The 16,442-nt window shown below is 37.5% G+C and overlaps 1 protein-coding gene across 3 annotated transcripts in view; it reads left to right on the top strand.

Moving 5' to 3' along the window:
• The window catches only part of LOC127842209 (uncharacterized), an 80,238-nt gene that overhangs the window by 57,928 nt on the left and 5,868 nt on the right, over positions 1 to 16,442 (top strand). For 2 of the 3 annotated variants that reach the window (XM_052371590.1, XM_052371579.1), the window contains exons 17-20: positions 5,929 to 6,044; positions 8,267 to 8,436; positions 11,791 to 11,917; positions 12,152 to 12,229. In XM_052371590.1, coding sequence (XP_052227550.1) covers positions 5,929 to 6,044; positions 8,267 to 8,436; positions 11,791 to 11,917; positions 12,152 to 12,229 — 491 coding nt within the window. The remainder of the gene's footprint in view (positions 1 to 5,928; positions 6,045 to 8,266; positions 8,437 to 11,790; positions 11,918 to 12,151; positions 12,230 to 16,442) is intronic. The other variant, XM_052371601.1, reaches the window with a different exon arrangement.

Raw genomic sequence — 16,442 nt, 5'->3', positions numbered from 1 at the left:
TTGTGTGGATTTAATGGATTTTGTTTCATTTGTAAAAGGTAAGCCATGCTTGTTTTTATTAAACAATGGTTTATTTCTACCATGCTGGGTGTTTTGGTGCGAACGACCACGTGTAAAACGTGCTCTTCTAATACATTGCTAGAACGTGCAAAGCATGTTCTTCTAATGTATTGACAGATTGTTTATCATTTGCCATTGTGTGCAATAATGATTTTAACGTTCCGTATGACAATCTAATTGATCGTCATTTTATTTTTCATCTGTTTTGAATTAAACTTTTGTTTAATTTATGATCTACGGCAGTATTATTATAATTTTCATTATGGTCAAATAATGATTTTATGTGCCGTATGATAATCTGGTCTGTGACCAGTTTATGGTTGAATATGCTTTGCTCTTGTTTTTCATATATTCGACTACATGATGGTCGCAGAAACAAGAGTGGATAAATACCCAGTGACTTCGCAGATCATGGATGATAGTTGCAGTATCAGTCACCGGGTATCGGGCACGATCGCAACCGTACTATGCTAAGTCTCTTAGACAGTCGGTCAACATCAGACCATATGGCGACACCCGTCAGCCGGTCTTTGCCCGATGGCATTGGTCAAGGACATCGACCAATGCCGGACCATTTGGCATCCGCCATACGGTCATTATCCGGTGACAACACTGGTCATGATATGACCGGTACGTCACTGGGGACGTTGATCACGGACCATTGATCGACGTCTGACCGTCCGGTCACCGGTCCGGTCATTGCGGTCCGGTCATGTGACCGGTCCGGTCACGTCAACGGTCCGGTCACGTCATTGATCACCGGTCCGGTCATTGATCACCGGTCCGGTCATGTCACCGGTCCGGTCATTGATCACCGGTCAACAGTCATCAGTTAGGCCTGCCACCAATAACACCAGTCACCGGTCAAGAACTCGGTCTTCTTCATTGAATTATTCTCCTATTTGTCGTCGAATACATCGTCATCATCAAGGATTAGACATCGGACACGCTCTTCTTCGTCGAGCAGTTCTCATCGTCGCGGCTCTCGTAAGCCATAACGTCGTCACTCACGGAGAAATTATTCTAGAAGATCTCAGTCTCATCGCAGCCGATCCACATCTCGGCCGATCCAGATCTCGACATCGCAGGAAACGAGGACGTCATCAACCTTCACGTAGACATCAGCGGACTTCATCGAGCACAACAGGATAGTTATCGAACATACCTCTCCTTCATTGAGCAGTTCTCGGCGTTGATACGCTCGTAAGCGATCACGTCAATGCTCACGGAGACAATATTGTAGAAGACAATATTTCCAGCGTAGCCGAACAATATTTCGGCATCGCAGTTATATGGATGTCGCCACTTCTCACGTAGGCGTTAATGAACCTACTGGTCATATCGACGTTCTCCATTTTATTCCTTTAGGAATATCATGTCTCCATTCCATGTGTGATGGTTTTTCTTATGGCATCCACACATGTTGCAGTCACTGAGCCGTAGTTGTATACGAACACTAGTTCGTTTAACTTTCAGGCTTCGGGATAAGCTGTTCTTTTCTCAACTACGACTACAAGGACACTTATGCCTATTAATACTGATAATCTACCGTTGTTTTCCGGTTAACATTATCAGATGACTTCGTGGATGGTCATTCTTCTGCACCAGATATTTCCATTCTGACGCAGTTATATTATACCGGTCCCGATCAATGGACATCGTTCACCATTCATCGGTCATATCACCGATCACTGATCACCGGTCAGAATAAGTGATGTCTCATCGCCATCGGATTGGATTTTTTGGCACGATCTTTTTTTCCGAGCAGTGCTTGACATTGATATCAGACCATATGGATTCCACCATTTTTCGGTCTTTAACTGGTAACGTCAGCGGTCATATTATGACTGGTCCGTTCACCTGGCTACAGTTACCGGTCATTGACCGGTCCGGTTCGGTCACCAGTTACCAATTACCGGTATTCCACTGTGTTTTCACCGGTCAATTTTTAGTATCACGGGTATCGTCTACATTACCTAGTTGTATACCCCTTGCTATGATTGTATTGAATACTATATTTTATGGATTCAACAATCTACATGACTTTTTGTGTTTTTCAATACTGATGTTCTACTGGCGATGGTTACCAAATCATGCTATATCTGTTATTTGTACTTCTATCTCAACCGGCTACATGCAGACTACTGGTCTTGCAGATAGATCGGCTGAAGTGGGCTCGGAGACTAGCATTGAGGTCGAACATTACTATTTGACCTCTATTTATTTATGTTCGAGACCCGAAGGATGAATTGTTTTAACCGCCTTTACCTGTCGGCTACAGACTTTGCAGTCAGTGTCACAGAACAGTTGGGACACATTAATGACGCTAGCAGGATTAGCAAGACGACATTTTGTATCGACTTCTGCTTTTCTATTGCTCCTACGACAGTGCATATTTTCAAGCTACTGGAATCAACAAGGTCTGATACATAGGATTGCCTATCAGATTGACCGCATAGCGGCTACAGTCTTGTAGATGGCTTAGGACCTATTGAACTCAGATCTTAGATCCTATGATCTGGAGGGACCTCATCTTAAAGTTATTCTTCTATTACACTTCTGGCCATAACAGGCCGTCTTCCTATAACTGGTCGTATTCCTTTCGGAATTCGTCCCGGTTAGAAGTCTTGAAGTAAATGGATTAATCAAGTCAGAATTTAAGACTTCCATGCATTCTACTACCGGCAAGCGTGGACCCGCTTAAGGTTACTCCTAGGGTTTTCACCTTTTTCTGCCATCACACCTCCGATTCCGGAGGTACCACTGTCAATCATATTTCCGTACTTCGCAAATCGATGACTTCGCGACCTGTATTATCCAGGATTTTAAAGGCGCCTGTTATTGGTTCAAGAAGAGGCTATATTCTGTAGATAGGTCATAAACTTATAAGTGTTAAACACTGTCCTATTCTACCAATTTTCAAGTGTGTTTGGAGTGGGAAAGTTCGGCTTGCCGTGGTTTCTTTGCCCACCCATCCGTGTCAAATGGTTCCGGTCACCGGTCGGTATTTACCGGTCCGGTCACCGGTCCTTCTGCTGAGACGTCTTTTCTTATGTCCGTTTCAGCTTTATTTTTAAGATAATTGTATTAATCTTGGGATTATTCAATGACACAGATTTCCATCTTTTTGTCATTATTTACCACTATTCAGTGGTGTCTAGACTAGAAGATTATCTTGGCAAGAATATAGTTTATTCTACCGCAACCTTCCTTACATCTTATACAGATGTGAGCAGAGAAGGTTATGGACGATCACATAGAACAACGTATCTTGATTTTCTCAATTATGTGGTATCCTAATGAATATCACCTGCACATCTACATCTTGAAAAGCGAAAATTCTTTTTAGCTGTTTTTCATTTACAACACATTTCACGATTCCTTTGTGATGGTTTCAACTATCACACATCGGTCGTGGTTTACTTACAGACACGGAGGTGATCATATTATCACTCCTTGTAACTGGAAATCAGGAACTTATTCGTCTTTCTTTGCAAGAACAACAAATTTTCTCTATCGTCTTACTCATACCAGGTCGTCTCAACGCCCTGTTGGACGTTTTGTCCTGCAGTTTTTTCTTTCGAATTATTTTTCCGTTGGGTTCAAATAATGTAATTGCGCATGCGCGGCAGTGAAGTTGCATTGTGTACATAGTATATCAAAGAATGTTGTTTATCATCAAACGCTAGTAATTAGCGTTATGCGATCGTATATCGCAGTGTATACCGGTATGCTGAACAACGTCAATAATGCAGTTCACAGAAATCGATCCAGCAGGGTGGGCGATTATTGCCTTCTTGGTGAGTTTTTGCAATAACTGAGTTTTTTCCATAATTTCATGCAATGTACTTAATGAACCATGGGATTATGGTTCTACAACCTTTTAAGTCTCCTGTACAATTATTTTCAGGAAACTTCTTCACAGGTCAAATATCATATCTCATAGAGACATATTTTTACTGATCCAAACATGTGCCACTACATGTCTGGCCATTAATAACTTTTAGTTATCTCTACAGAAGAAATTTTTTGTTCTGTTAAGTGTTTCAATCCTTGTTACTTGTGCAAGGATAATTCCATCAGAACTGTATAAAGGTTCTATGGAAATTCATTTTTTTACTGGGTATTCGAGAGCATAGTTATTACCTTAATCACTCTGCTAGATACATAGAGGTTTTTCTCATCTTTTTCTTGATGATAAGAAATATGTTCTTTTCTTCATCAAAGGATAGAGATTATGCTTTCGTATACCTTTTTTGTGTAAGTCATCCCAACTCTGTGCTGTCTTACCTATTTTGGAACTGATCCAAACTATGGAACGTCAACACTATGTTTTTCGTTCCTTTACCTTCTTAAGCGGTTTTGACTTGTGTTACATGTTGGGATGCTTTATGAGCTCCCTATGAACCTTTTTCATCAGGCTTATTAACAGTTCCAATATAATTTTAAGACGGTTTTCCTTCTTATTATGGCTTTTACCATACGGAGAAGTGAAATTCATGCTTTTTCTGTTGAATACGACCAATTCCAGTTGGATCTATTGTCGTTTTTCACTTTGTTGTGTCAGACAGGATTCCTTGCTTAATATCAAGTCCTCTATATGGCTTCTACCTTCAAGTTTCCAAGTTTTTCTTAAACTGGTAGTCATGAAGATGAGGATAAACTTCTTTGGGCAATCAGGGCTTTGAAGTTCTATCTCAGCAGTGTTAGTCGGAAGTCCATTCGAGGTTCTCAAAAGACACTCTTCATTTCCCCAAAAAAGGGGGGGGGAGATGTGTCTGCGGCTTCTATTTCTCGGGGTTAGACCTCGACTAAGGAAAGTTACTCTTATCCTATCTAAGGATTCATTCTTTTTTAGGATCTGACTGCATGAATTAAGAGCTCTGTCTGTTTTGTGGGCATATATTAATCACACCGCACTTTTTGACGTGCTCTAAGCTGTTTACTGGAGGAATCCGACCACCTTTGTCATCTTTTTATCTTCGTTTTCTGAAGTGCCAACAAAACAATTTGTAGATGTTTGGGCTTGTTGTGGTTTCACTAATGGTAGTGTCTTCTTTACGACATAGACATATTACTCTGTCCGAGAAGTCATAATTAATACCGTTTTAACGAAGATTACTTGATATCATTAGCTGATAACCCTGTTTATGGGTTCTACTGTGTTGGGAAAATATATACGAACCTTCCCACCGCAGCTGCAAAATCAGCATACGATAACAGGTCAGTATTTATGACATTAAAACAAATTTTTTAAATAAAATTCATTTTAATTATTAAATACTTACCTGTTATCGGTAAGTCCCACCTCCCACCCCGCTATTCGATTAATATTTTTGTATATATATTGAAAGAATATTGAGGGTTGGTTACCGATTTTTGGCTAGGTTGCATTGCACTATGTTTAACCTGGCCTGTATTACGGTATTGAGGTGGCAGATTCCCAGTTAAAATTCGGGATGAGTTATTTCCCCTTGGAAAGTATAAGCATACGATAACAGGTAAGTATTTAATAATTAAAATGAATTTTATTTAAAAAATTTGTTTTTGGGTCACTAGGTCAAAGGTCAAGGTCACTGTGACCTTTAAAAAAAAAAATAATCTGACAAGCTTTCATTTATTCAAAACTGCACACGTAGCAGAGGGTGGCACCCTTAATGCGGTGCTCTTGTCCTTTATAAATACAATGTATTACTGTTTATACATTTTAAAATGTCAGCATATCCGCCATATGTTTTATAGAAATACATAACGGATACATGTGTTTCATGGTGATTCTAGGTGATTTGGTGATTTCATTGTGAATGAAATCGTTTTTGCTCTTTAACTCTGAGTTTCTACATTCTACATCTATATGTTACATTCAAGTTTCAGTTCCAGTCCAGAAAGGTCGTCCTGTGACCAGTTTGTGTGAAATTGAACTGCCTGTGACGAAATCCACTGGACAGAAGGAGACAGAGCTGCCTAAGGATGATTGGTGTGAGGTAGCCATTGATCTTTTTCTATGAAAGCACAATGATTTGGGCTTGTGGTTTGGTAACAACTCTCCAAGGCTTCAGTGTTTTCCAGAAACAATGGCGGCCGGCGATTTCACTGGTTACATTTAATCTAGATGCTGGCTACTTTTCTCCAAAACATCAATTGAAACGCCGCAAAACACCCATTTTTATGGTCCCCATGTATATATATACGGGGAGCATATAGTTGCCAGTTTGGGGTTCCTTACTTCCGTCACACTTTTGTAAAAGTTTCTCATAGCGCCTTCAATATTTTACCGATCTCTTACATATTTGGCATGTAGGTACCTTGCATGGACCTCTACCTTTTGATGAGGTTTGGGGTCACTGGGGTTAAGGTCAACGAGGCTATTAATTGATTTTTTCTGTCACACTTTTGTAACAGATTCTCATAGCGCCTTCAATATTTTACCGATCTCTTACATATTTGGCATGTTGGTACCTTGCATGGACCTCTACCTTTTGATGAGGTTTGAGGTCACTGGGGTCAAGGTCACCGAGGCTAATAATTAGGGATGTCAACGAATATCCGAATATTCCGTCCCGGACCGAATATTCGGATACTGTTTTCCGAATCGAATATTCGGAAGAAAAAATAAAAAATCGAGTAATTTCAAAGACTTTGTATTCGTAAAATTTGCTTCAAACATTGTCAAAAACGTTGTTCCTCGTGTCATAATGTTTATTCCGGTTGGCGCGATAATGCGTCGCTATGGTGATGACAGTATACCGGTCATAAATCCCGCTAACAAAGCCAGACACTTTGTGTCAAAATTATGATAGGTGCAAATCGCGTCGGCAATCAAAACACCGACCTGCACTTGATCCAATGACTCGAATTACATTTAAAATTATCAAAGATTAAATGAGTAAAGGAAAAGCCAACGTTGTGTAAAAAACAAATAAGACCGTATGGCAATTAAAACACCGACCCGTCTTGATCTAATTACTCGAATTACATTTAAAATGATCAACGATTAAATGAGTAAAGAAAGAGCCGACTTGGTGTGAAAAACAAAACAGATCGTATGGTTATAATCACGTTGTCCAATCAAAAAAGCTTTTAGAAAATAATTTACTCAACCTTTAATGAGTATTTGCGTATCGTATGGTCCAAAATTAATTAATTACTCAATATTCAATCAGGTATTATACTTAAAGAAATGTTTTTGGTATTGCACCCTCATTTAATTGAAAATATTATAATTGCTACAGGCATAAAGTAAATATCTGTCCAAGCAAAATGCCACCTACGCCTTCCGCTGCTTGGAAGTATTTCACGACATCATCCGAAAAGAAGTCGCCGATCCAAGTGTCTTTTAAACGTGGCAACTTTAAAAGACTGACTGTTTAGTCTGTTAAACAGGTTCAAAGTGTGTTGTGGCTATGTACATAATTCGTGTAAGTTCAGCTTTAATTATATGTAGATCTAACTGATTTGTCATGTAATTATTTTGTCGTCATGTAATATTATGTTTCTCGTTCTATTGTTGATGTACGATATTAATAGTTTAAAAACAGTTTTTGTCATTCAATTTTAACAATAAAAAGTAATCAACAAAATCAGCTTCGAATTAGCGACGGCAACGCTGTGTCAATATTTAGTCACTTTCGTTGAACTTCCGGTAAAAACAAAAGTAGAATTCATGGAGTAATGGTACGGTAAACAAAGTTGACTTTTTCCAACAGATGTTGACCGAATATCCGAATATTCGTTCGGAAGGGTGACGGAATATTGGAATACCGAAATCGGTATTCGTTGCCATCCCTACTAATAATATTCTTGTATTGCTTAGTGAACTACTTTGGCTACTTTTAACATTTAACTGGCTACTCAAATTTTTCTGGAGAACACTGCTCAAAGGCCAGATTTATGACTCAATCTTGATTGAACATATGAACAATGTTTATCCTGACTAATCAAGGCATTGTTCTATAGGGTTGCAACCGTTTAAGACCAGGTCAACAGATAAAATCTTAGAAAAAACTTGTTACCACTCCAGAGGCCAACTTTATGGCTCAAGATTGATGAAACTTGGTCGTAATGATTTTTTAGACAATATCTAAGTAATGATTGAATATGTGTCAAGTGGAATAAACAAAAATGTTTCATTGGGTAAAGTCTTCAAAAGTTGGTGTCTCTTGAACTTAGTAAAGCACTCTTAGACCATCGTGGCTCTCTTGTTTAGGTTCAGTCCAAACGTAAACGACACTGCAGCCGTGAACAACAAAGAGATCCAGGACAACCCGGTGGTGTTCCTAAGATTGTTACTCAGCTCGGAGCTAACAAGGAGAACAAGAAAACCAACTTCGAGCGTCTCATTGGGAGAATGCATGAAACGTTTCCAAACGTTGACAGGTAGCGGGTTTCAGGTTTTTACTATTTTTGTTTGCCTGCAAACAATGTGTGAAGGGTATTTTTCAGTCACTTAAGTTGGTTTGTTTGAAACAATTTTGAGGTGCTCTGATCCGTTTATTTGTGAGTTATGTGCCCTTGAACCCTAGCAACCGCAATTGTAAATATACCAGTGACAAAGCAGTACAGGGGTATTTTGTTTTTGTGACAACATTCTTGTTACTAAGTAACTAGTTATACCCCCATTACCATTGGTAATGGGGGCTATATAGGAGTCACTTTGTCTGTCGGTCTGTCCCGAAATTTCATCCGATCTTCACCAAACTTGGTCAGAAGTTGTATCTAGGTGATGTCTGGGTGAAGTTTGAATATGGGTCATGCCAGGTCAAAAACTAGGTCATGGTGTCACTTAGTGTGTTTTAGACTGAAAGTTTGTCCGGACCATAACTATGTCATTTATCGTTAGATTTTAAAATGACATGGTACATTTGTTCACCATTATGGGATGGTGTGTCGTGTGAAAAAAGTACGTCGATATCTCAAAGGTCAAGGTCACACTTGGAGTTCAAAGATCAAATGCTTGTCCGGGCCATTACTTTGTAATTTTGTGAGATTTTAAAATCATTTGGCAAATTTGTTCACCATCATTTGATGGTGTGTCGCGCAAAAGAATTCCGTCAATATCTCCAAGGTCACACTTTGAATTCAACGATCATAAATCAGCTTGTCCAGGCCATAACTATTTAAAGTGATATGGCACATTTGTTCACCATCATTGGACGGTGTGTTGCGCGAAAGAATTACGTCGATATCTCCAAGGTCAAGGTTACACTTTAAGTTTATAAGTTTAAAGGTCAAAAATGGCCATAAATGAGCTTGTCCGGGCCATAACTATGTTGTTCATTGTGAGAATTTAAAATTATTTGGCACATTTGTTCACCATCATTGGACAGTGTGTCGCGCGAAAGAATTATGTTGATATCTCCAAGGTCAAGGTCACACTTTGAGTTCAAAGGTCAAAAATGGCCATAAATGAGCTTGTCCGGGCCATAACTATGTCGTTCATTGTGAGATTTAAAAATCATTTTGCACATATGTTCACCATCATGGGACGGTGTGTCGCGCGAAAGAATTACTTCGATATCTCCAAGGTCAAGGTCACACTTTGAGTTCAAAGGTAAAAAATGGCCATCAATGAGCTTTTCCAGGCAATAACTATTTCGTTCATTGTGAGATTTTAACATCATTTGGCACATTTGTTCACCATCTTTGAACGGTGTGTCACGCGAAAGAATTAGGTCGATATCTCTAAGGTCAAGGTCACACTTTGAGTTCAAAGGTCAAAAATGGCCATAAATGAGCTTGTCCGGGCCATAACTGTGTTGTTTATTTGAAATTTTAAATCATTTGGCTATTTTGTTCACCATCATTGGACGTTGTGTTGCGCAAAAGAATTACATGGATATCTCCAAGGTCAATGTCACACCTTTAGTTAAAAGATCAAAAATGGCAATAAATGATCTTGTCTGGGCCATAACTATGTGATTCATTGTGAGATTTTAAAATGACTCTGTACATTAATTTTGTTCACAGTCATTGGACGGCGTGTCATGTGAGAGAATTCAAGAGTTCAAAGATCAAAATGGCTATAAATGATAATGGCATAATAATTCTTTAAAATTCCCATAAATTAGATTCTCTTGTTTTGTGAAGACAGCATGCAAAATAGTCTGTGTCAATGCGGCATGTGGGGGTATACGTCACGTTTGTGACAAAGCTCTTGTTACTGATAATTTTCAAGAGCAGGCAGCTGTTTAATATTTGCCTTTTTATGTCCACCAATATATACTGGGGGACATATTGTTTTGCCCTGTCCGTTGGTTTGTTTGTTTGCCCCAACTTTAACATTTTCCATTGCTTTTGCATTATTGAGGATAGCAGCTTTATATTTTGCCTGCATGTGTATCTCATGGATCTGCACATTTTTAGTGGTGAAAGGCCAAAGTCATCCTTCAAGGTCACACAGGTATAGTATAGGGGTCAAAATCACTCATTTAATGCACATTTTTGCAATATTGAAGATACCAACTTAATATTTTGCATGCATGTGTATCTCATGGATCTGCACATTTTGAGTGGTTAAAGGTCAATTTCATCCTTCAAGGTCAAAGGTTGTTTTTTTTCATTTAATGTACAATTTTGCAATATTGAAGATACCAACTTTATATTTTGCATGCATGTGTATCTCATGGATCTGCACATTTTGAGATATGAAAGGTCAAGGTCATCCTTCAAGGTCACACAGGTAAAATATAGAGGTCAAAATCGCTCATTTAATGTACACTTTTGTATATTGAAGATACCAACTTAATATTAAGCATGCATGTGTATCTCATGGATCTGCACATTTTGAGTGGTGAAAGGTCAAGGTCATCCTTCAAGGTCAAAGGTCAATTTTTTCCTTTAATGTACACTTTTGCAATATTGAAGATATCTACTTTATATTTTGCATGCATGTGTATTTCATGGATCTGCACATTTTGAGTGGTTAAGGGTCAAGGTCATCCTTCAAGGCCAAAGGTCAATTTTTGCAATATTGAAGATATCACCTTTATATTTGGCATGCATGTGTATCTCATCGATCTGCATATTTTGAGTTGTGAAAGGTCAAGGTCATCCTTCAAGGTTACACGGGTAAAATATATGGGTAAAAATCGCTCATTTAATGTTCACTTTTCAATGTCATCCTTCAAGGTCAAAGGTCAATTTTTTCAATAATGAAGATAACACCTTTATATTTGGCATGCATGTGTATCTCATGGAGCTTCACATTTTGAGTGGTGAAAGGTCAAGGTCATCCTTCAACGTCAAAGGTCAATTATATGTATATGTACTTTTTGTGTAAAAACATTGTGTAAATAATTGCATTATATGCTATAAAGCACATATTATTACAAAATGTCATTCTTGCTTATAAATGCTTAGTATTTTGGGCCGGAGTCCATAATCTTTCGTAAAATATTGTCATTGTCATCTTTGTCCTTTGTATTGACAGTTTTGTACAGTCAAAGACATTTCCAATGCCAGTAAACTTAAGTAAGCCAGGATACATACTGGTGGGCATAGTGTTTCACAAACACATCTTGTAAAATGTTGTTAAGAAATCACAATGAATGAAATATATTTCCATGACACATCAAAGAATTGATTGGCTTTTATTAACAATTATTGAGTTTGAAACAATTGTGTGGCATAAAATGATTGTTGATGAAAAGGATTAGATTAAAGATAATGTGTAGCATAGATTTCTTTCATTCTAACAAACTATAGTCCTGGATGTATATGTGTGTATGTCAGGAAGGGCCTGATAGATGCAGTCACCAAGATAAGAGAGGCCAGGGGTAGCCTTAGTGGCCTCAGCATGGAAACCATCGTGGAGCAGGCTGGGGTACATATCTCCATGAGGAAACAGGACTCTAAACAGGTGAAGTTTACATAGAAAATACTTACAGTTTCATTATGGTTTGAAAAGACCTGGTAATAAGCTTCTTTTCGAAATCTGATCAGTAAGAGGATCGTTTTTTCAGGAATGTCCAGCAGCTTGAATTAAAAGGTTTTGCAGCCAAATGCGAGATTATGTTTCCAGTTTATTTGTCAAACATGATCCTTTTGGCTTGCTGTGGTAGTTATTTCTATAGCCATGTGGGCTATTTTTCAGATTCCAGGCTTGTGGACAAACGCCAAGAAGCCCCAAATGTTGAACCTACCTCCGAGGGTGCAATTAGTTATGGCACAGGTATGGAACTTTGATTTGTTAATTTACCAGTATTTAGAGTATTAATAGTCAGGGTTCCCTCTGGGCTTTCAAAAGTTGTCGCCACTTACTTTCGCCAAATTAAAAAACTTGTCGCCACACTGGGGCAACATTTGGGCAATGAAGATCATGTTATTATAATACCAAAAAAAATGAGCATTTACAGTATGTTAAAGGAATTGATTTAATAACAGTAGTATTTATAATAACAACACATTTAAAATTGTTCATTAAATAAAGGCACATTCAATCAGTTGTAACTCTTGTTGATTGACACCTTCTTAGCAGCCTGAATATGTTGCTGCAGTATTGGTGCTTCATAAGCTCTATGGTATTCTGAAAATACAAAAAGGGAGATATAATATTAATATTAAACTAATAATAATCAATTAATGTGTAGTTTATGAATAATATAAATGTGCTTAACTATGTTTACCTTTCTTAAAACAGTACATTCGGTAGTGAGTGAATTGATAAGTGATGAGGATATAAAGAGTTCACACAGCATAGATTGTGTGTTGGAAATCATATTGAAGGAAATAAAATTCTGATAAACAACTGTCTTTGTTTGGTTTTTGTTTGTTAGCTGGTGAATGTTAGGGAGGGGAACGTTTGCATTTTGAATGAGTCTCAAAATTAGCAGAATCTAATGTTCACTTTTTAAAAGTCGTTTTACACTCTGAACTTGCCATTTTGACGAGTGAAACAGAAATATGTCACCGTTTAAATAGAACCAATACATGTAAAATGTTTTACTATTTTCTATAATTACACCCGATTTTTCTAAAAACAATCGATTCTTACCTTTTTGATTGTCATTGTTGTCAATTTAATGGTCTTGAATCTGCTTCGAACACTGTGACAAACACTTCACATTTAAGCGCAAAGTCGGCATATTTCAATATTGCCTTATCTCTGATGCAATAAAACTGATAACTTGCAACAACACTCCAGATAATCGCAATTGACCTTTCGACAGCCGATTGATTGACAGGCTTATTAACCAATCAGATTACAGCATAGATTAGGCCCGTTACTATCCGCCATTTTGTCCGTCAAACTCGCCGTTGTCCGACACATAAGCTTATACGTAATTCTGTGTTTTAAACAAAGAAAATGGTTGAAAGGTGCTGTTATGGCACTTGTTATTCAGACACAAGGTATCCAGAACGGTTAAAAGATGGAAGTACGTTTTTTCCGTTCCCTCAACCGGGTACTAATCTTGAAAAATTCAAACGTTGGATTCGTCTTTGTGGTCGTCCACACGAACAGCTTAATCTCAACATATTAAGCGATCGCCCGAAAGCAAAACACAGTCGTTATAATAAGATACTACGCGAAAATAGAAAATGTAAGTTTTGCAACGGACACGTTATAAAAAAGAGTATAACTTTGTACTTGTTTATCCTCTATATAGACAAATTAGAAAGGAACATTTAAAACCATTTTTCAAAGGTGGCCAACGTTAAAGGGGCCTTTTCACAGATTTTGGCATTTTTTAACTTATTCATTAAATGCTTTATATTGATAACTGTAAACATTGGATCGTATTAAAAGCTCCAGTAAAAAATCAAGAATAAAATTAAAAAAAGGAAAAGAACATTGCCCGGAGCAGGTTTCGAACCAGTGACCCCTGGAGTCCTGCCAGAGTCCTGAAGTAAAAACGCTTTAGCCTACTGAGCTATTCCGCCGAGTACACATACAAGATGTATTTTATACGTTATATAAGCAATCTTCGTAGTTTCACAAAATTTAACGACAAAAACAGAACTCTTCAAATTATTCAATCGTTTCGCGTTGCAACGCTTTATAATTTTTAGGTTTTAAAATCGTCAAAAGATGCATATAATGGCTATATTAGACCATGGTAAATGTTCAGTATTACTGTTTCCTTACAAATATCATAACTAAAACGAAAATGTGCGAATCTGAAACAACTTTTTTCAATTTTGTCAATTTACCAAAGCGTGAAAAGATCCCTTTAAATAAATTTGACATTCTAATGCAGTCGGCAAATAAATAAGACATTATAAACTTTGCTAGATTTTTTTAATGCTTATGAAATCGTAATAATAAAGACAATCAGTTATTATTTTTAATAATATCACATAGAATAAAACATTTTTTATTTCTTTCGGTTTAAGTCTTCCAAATTTAATGTAAGTTAAGAAACTATTTTCAAATGCGCAAGTAATTATCAATAGGGGCCAATAAGTGTCATTTTACACCATATGTGGGCTTTCTACTAATCCGTTATCAAAACAGATGCCGCAAACTGTGAATGACCCTTTGAAAACCCGGTCTGATTAGCGAGTTTTTTGTACATGAAAATTCTTTCAACTTTTTATATTTTAAACATTGCAGAAGATAGTTTTCGAGGAAATAATAATATATAATTATATATTGTGTATGTTACTTTTTTGACGACTTTGACTTTGTTATACGATTATTACAATGCGCATGGGTCATTTTGACCAAACGCATTGTAGATATGTGTTATATCGGATTTCAATAAAAACGTTCTTCGTCTTCTATTATAATAAATTTACTTACCTGTGCCACATTTGCGATGTTGCCATCGGTTGCAAAAATTAACGGCTTTTAATTAAAAAACTGAAACATCTATTACTCAAGGAAAAATATTGTGACTAACGAACAATTCATACTGTATGCGATAATTGGCGATAATTTTGCCGACTTTGATGATAAATTTAACGGCTTTTAAGTAGACTAATAAAAAAGTTTTGACTATTTAATAGATATGATAATTATATTCAGCACCACTATTCAATGATAATAAAAACTATTGTATGGCTTTTCTGGTATACCATGAGGCCTTTTTGGTTCACTTATGCGGCCGATTCGCGTAGCCATTTTTATGACGGACTTCGGCGGAGTGACCCCCCTTGAAATCGGTGGGCGTGGCTTCACTCTCGCTGTCGAAAGGTCAATTATCACCATAACATGGCACTTTGCGGTAGTATGCAGTCAGCTCCACGCTCCATTGAAAACAGCTGTATCGCTTACATCATGGAAATCTATAGTATTACGACTGCCGTAAAGCGGCTGGTAAACACAGCGTCTTTTGGCATTTTAAGAAAATATAAATGCAGAAAAATGACGATTTTTTTAAAATCGCCATTTACGAAATTTTGTCGCCAGATTTTTTATTTTGTCGCAATTGGCGCCAATGGCGATCGACAGCGGGAACCCTGATAGTGCATGTGTTTTAAACGATTTTGAAGACCTGTCTTCACTTAGGATTTGTTTCTTTCTAATGCACAGCTCTTAAAGTTAAAATTAAAATGGGCATTGTTTCTAATCAATTTTGACAAAGAAGTTTTAATTGAACAATAGATTGATGGAATGATTTTGCATATTATAGATTTGAAGTTATGATCTGGTACTACATGTATTAAGATAAAAGACATTCAGAAAGAACATTAAGACCGTTTATAAGATTACCATAATGTTTATTAAACCATACCCACATAAGTAAGTGAAACAGAAAGTCTGTTAAGTGATAGCCTTGGTCCAAGTCCTGGACATGGCACCAAGGCAGGGGAGACAATTTGTGTATGTGATGTCGGGTTAGAGTAATCTCCCTTCCAGATGCATGATAGATTATTATGCCCCCCTTCGAAGAAGAGGGGGTATATTGCTTTGCTCATGTCGGTCGGTTGGTCCGTCCGTCCACCAGGTGGTTTCAGGATGATAACTCAAGAACGCTTGGGGCTAGGATCATGAAACTTCATAGGTACATTGATCATGACTTGCAGATGACCCCTATTGATTTTGAGGTCACTAGGTCAAAGGTCACAGGTGAAGGTCAAAGTTACTGGAAATAGGCATTATAAGGATTTAGCATGGTTCAAACAAGGGAAACAACTACGGTTTATGCATGTTCTTTTTATTACAGATTTGCCTCCCTTTAATTCATTCAAAATCTCATTTTACAGCAGAGATACCAAATCTGACCTGTAAATGAGCCCAATATTTACTGCCAGTGCTAGGTTACCTTTTCCCATTTGATCATTCTTAAGTATTGGTATTGTAATGCTGCTACTGCTTCTACTACTACTACTACTACTACTACTACTACTACTACTACTACTACTACTACTACTACTACTACTACTACAACTACTACTTCTACTACTACTACTACTACTACTACTACTACTTTTACTACTAC

The sequence above is a fragment of the Dreissena polymorpha genome, chromosome 1 (genome assembly GCF_020536995.1).
Source record: "Dreissena polymorpha isolate Duluth1 chromosome 1, UMN_Dpol_1.0, whole genome shotgun sequence".
Lineage (NCBI taxonomy): Eukaryota > Metazoa > Mollusca > Bivalvia > Myida > Dreissenidae > Dreissena > Dreissena polymorpha.
This window is presented reverse-complemented; position numbering and strand designations above follow the sequence as displayed.